The following is a 3,523-nucleotide window of genomic DNA, read 5'->3' on the forward strand; positions in this document are numbered from 1 at the left end:
TAACCGAATGGCTTTCGGTATGAGTGATGTAATCGGTCTTCTTCCGGTTATTCCTCTGCCTTGTGGCTGATCGGCTGTTTGATGTTTCCGGTTTTAAGCTTTGGTCGATCCTTTCTTTGTGCGGTCAAGTTTCAGGTATTCTTGGTCGGTTTACTAGCTTGACCGGTTAGTTTTCTTTAGCCGGTTCTTTTGTTTATCCGGTCCGGTTCCTTGTTCCTGCATGAAAAGTTTATTTAAGTTAGGTTTATTTGAACCGGTCTTATTTTATCTAACAATTTCTCCCTTTTTGATTATTTTATTTAAAATTATCAAAATCATGTAAGTTTGCAACCGTAGGCCGGTTGTTTTATTTGTCCGAATTTTTTTTTGAAACTGACTTAGGAGAATTTTTCGAAAAATTTTGAGAAAATTTTTGGAAAAGTCTTATCTTTTATCAATTTCTCCCTTTTTGATTATTTTATTTAAAATTATCAAAACTAAGTAGAGATGCAAAAGAAGGCCGGTTTCAAAAATAGATTTATATATATGATAGTTAACCGAAAATAACATAATATAAAAATACTAAGACAAGTAAAGGAAAGAGAGCCCCTATTCCGAGTCCGAGAAGTCATATATGCTCCACTTTTTCTTCTTCGGTTGCGGTTGATTGGCCGGTTCAGAAACTCGTTGTCTTGTAGGTCGGGCCTGCAGGTGTTCTTCAACTTCATCCTCTTCGACTGGAGTAGTCTGCTGCGATGTATCCGTGATGACCGTTTCAGTGACCTCATTGAGCAGGTAGGTTATTTGAACTTTCTTTGGGGCTTCCCTCTTTCGCTTTTTCGGCGCTGAAGCAGAAGAGGCCGCCTTTTTCTTCTTGTTGTCGGCTGCGAAGCCTTCCAGCCTCCGTGTTTCCCTTTCCAACCGCTCAGCATCCTTCGCAGCTTGAGCGGCTGCTTTCTTAGCAAGTCCTGGGAACATGGCCTCTGACCTTCGAATCCGTTCGGCTTCCTCTTCTTCTTCGGTAAGTTGGGATGATCACGGTGCCTCCTTCTCTTTACCCGCTTCGGCATCCAGCGCATCCTGGACCCTCTTAGCCGCTTGAGCCTCAGCCGCTACAGCCGCGGCGTCCGCGTTCATCTTTACCCTTAGCAATTCGGCAACTTGTTCGGAAAGCGCCTTAAGTTCGGCCTCGAGACCCTCATTTTTCTTCTCGAGTTCGGAGACCCGTCCGAGTGTTGTGCCGACCAGGTCATCAGCCATCGTTGTCAATCGTTGATCGGTCTCTCTTTCAAGCCGATCGAAGTCTTTCTTTAACTCGGAGGTCAAGTCCTCCAGAATTGCGGTTCGCTTAACATATGTACTGCGCAGAGCCGCCTCTTCCTGCAGATCTTCGTCCATTTCTGAGAGTCGGTCCCGGTTGTTATTTAAGAGATACCTTGTGTTGTCGGCGAACTTGAGTGCCGAGCCAACGATTCTTTGGAATCTCTCCTTGAATGGCTGAACCGCGGAGTCTTCAAACTCTTGTATATGGCTATCAATCCGTTCTGCGGTTGAGTCTTCAAACTTTTGGAGACGGCCCTCAACCCATTCCTTTGTGAAGTCTGATGCGGAGACTTCCGGTTGTGAAGGAGGGGATTGCCCGGTGAGTTTAGGATCCGCTCTTCCATCGGATTCTTTTGATGTCGCATCCTCCCTTGGAGGTGTTGGACAGTGATCCGGACTTGTTTCGATCCGGGGAGCAGTGTAGACCGGTATTTTTCTTTGACTACATATTGCTTCTAGCCGGTCAATTTCTTGAATGAGGTCTCCTTTGGCTTTTTCAAGCATTTTTAGCACCCGCGGTGTTAAGGTGTCTTCCGGTCCCACCGCTTCGAACTCCTCCGTAATTTTCCGGATGCGTGTGGTTAGCTTCCGTAGTTGGACCTTTGGTATTAAGAGGCAGGTTCGGTGTAATACCTCTTGAATTGTGTTGGAGTTTGTGAGATTCATGATCAAGTCCTCCACTTCCTCTAGTCTTTGGATGCATTCCAAGTCTGTGTGGCCCGGTAGGATTTCCCTATACGGTGTGCCGAACCGGTGCTCGTGTCATTCCAGGTATAGCTCCTCAATCGACTCGGCTCGCTTTTTGGCGCCCTGAAGGAGTTTTAGAGATATCCTATCGGCCTCTGCTTCGTCGGCCTCCTCCTTGTCTTTGTCGCCGCCTTCATCGTCAGTTTCTTTATCACCTTCTTCACCATCCTCTTCACCACCCTCGGTGGTCTCAGGATTGGCGTCAGGACCGGTATTATCGGGGCTCTAGGCCGAATGCTCGTCCTCATTGACCGATCTTTCGTCCTCGGTCTTCTCTGTATCGGTTCTTTCAGAGTGGGAAGCCCACTCTTCATCCTCCGTCTGCTGCGGCGGTTCCGAGAAGGTTACTTTCTCTTTTCCTTTGCTTTCGGCCTTTGCTTTGGCTAGGGCCGCTTTCTTGTCGGCTTTCTTCTTTCGGCCACCTGTGGAACCGGGGGCCGGCTGCTTTCTTTCTAAAAATTGTTTCGATCTGATGAGGCATCTATTTGCGACGATGACGCCGGGACCGATGTTGAGATTGTGGTGAAGGAAGATCTTACCGAGGAGAACGGCGTATCCCCATGACCGGTTTGAATCTGGTTTCACCATATCCATTAAGTTGTTGAACACCGCTTTTGACCAGTTGACCTTTGTTCCCTCTATCAGGCCGATCAGCATCCTGATTTTGTCCCTTGTTAGGCTGCTATAGTTTCCTCCCCGTGCTAGAATCGCTCGTGCGAAGATGTCACAGATTGGGATATACTCCGGCTTCAACGTTGATTTGCTGCCGGATACTTTTATCGGCTCCTTAGTTGCCGAGAGTATCTGGCATGCCGCCTCAAAAGTCTTGATCTCGATGTCCGCCGTTGCATCCTGGCCGTTTGTTGGAAGGCGCAGGCTCTCTGCCACCGATGCCTCGGTGAGCTCTATTACAGTACCGCATACAGTTGCAGTGATTTTGTCATTGGAGATAGTTGCGATCTTGAAAAATTCTTCGACCGCATCTTTGTAGAGAACATGAGGACCGCCAAGGAAATATTCCAGACCGGTTTTGACTACCCGGTCAATAACCTCCTTTGCCTCGGACGTACCTTTCAGCTGGATTTCCTCGAAATCCACCTGAGATAGGTGCTTAAACAAAGCCGAATCGCGCCCCATCTTAGAGAGTTTGAGAGAGTTTGAGAAATAACCGCTTCAGAGACTTAGAGAGCTTAGAGAGAGAAAGCAGATTCGCGTGAGAATGAAATAAAATGACCGAGAGTCCCTTTTATAGATGCGGTTTGGAAGCCCAACCGTCCCATCAATATTGGGCGGGAGTTTTCCCTCCAAGCTGAAAGGGCGGCAAACCATGGGCGGGAATGGAGTAGGCGCCAATCCATGGGCGGGGGTTTTGAGCGGGAAGTTTCCCTCCAAAACTTTTGCTTATGCCATTGATGACGCACTCTTCTTTTTGAGACCGATTGATGGTGCAGTTTCTAAGTTTAACCGATTATTT

At 47.6% G+C, this 3,523-nt stretch overlaps 1 protein-coding gene across 1 annotated transcript; it reads right to left on the bottom strand.

Moving 5' to 3' along the window:
* Window positions 1–2,064: 2,064 nt before the first annotated feature.
* LOC124942526 (RNA polymerase II-associated factor 1 homolog) lies at window positions 2,065–3,186 on the bottom strand. The gene is made up of 3 exons (XM_047483051.1): window positions 3,120–3,186; window positions 2,302–2,471; window positions 2,065–2,229 (listed from the first exon to the last, which is right to left on the bottom strand). The coding sequence occupies exons 1-3, from the start codon at window positions 3,184–3,186 to the stop codon at window positions 2,065–2,067; spliced, it is 402 nt and encodes a 133-aa protein (XP_047339007.1).
* Window positions 3,187–3,523: the final 337 nt, after the last annotated feature.

The sequence above is a fragment of the Impatiens glandulifera genome, chromosome 1 (genome assembly GCF_907164915.1).
Source record: "Impatiens glandulifera chromosome 1, dImpGla2.1, whole genome shotgun sequence".
NCBI lineage: Eukaryota > Viridiplantae > Streptophyta > Magnoliopsida > Ericales > Balsaminaceae > Impatiens > Impatiens glandulifera.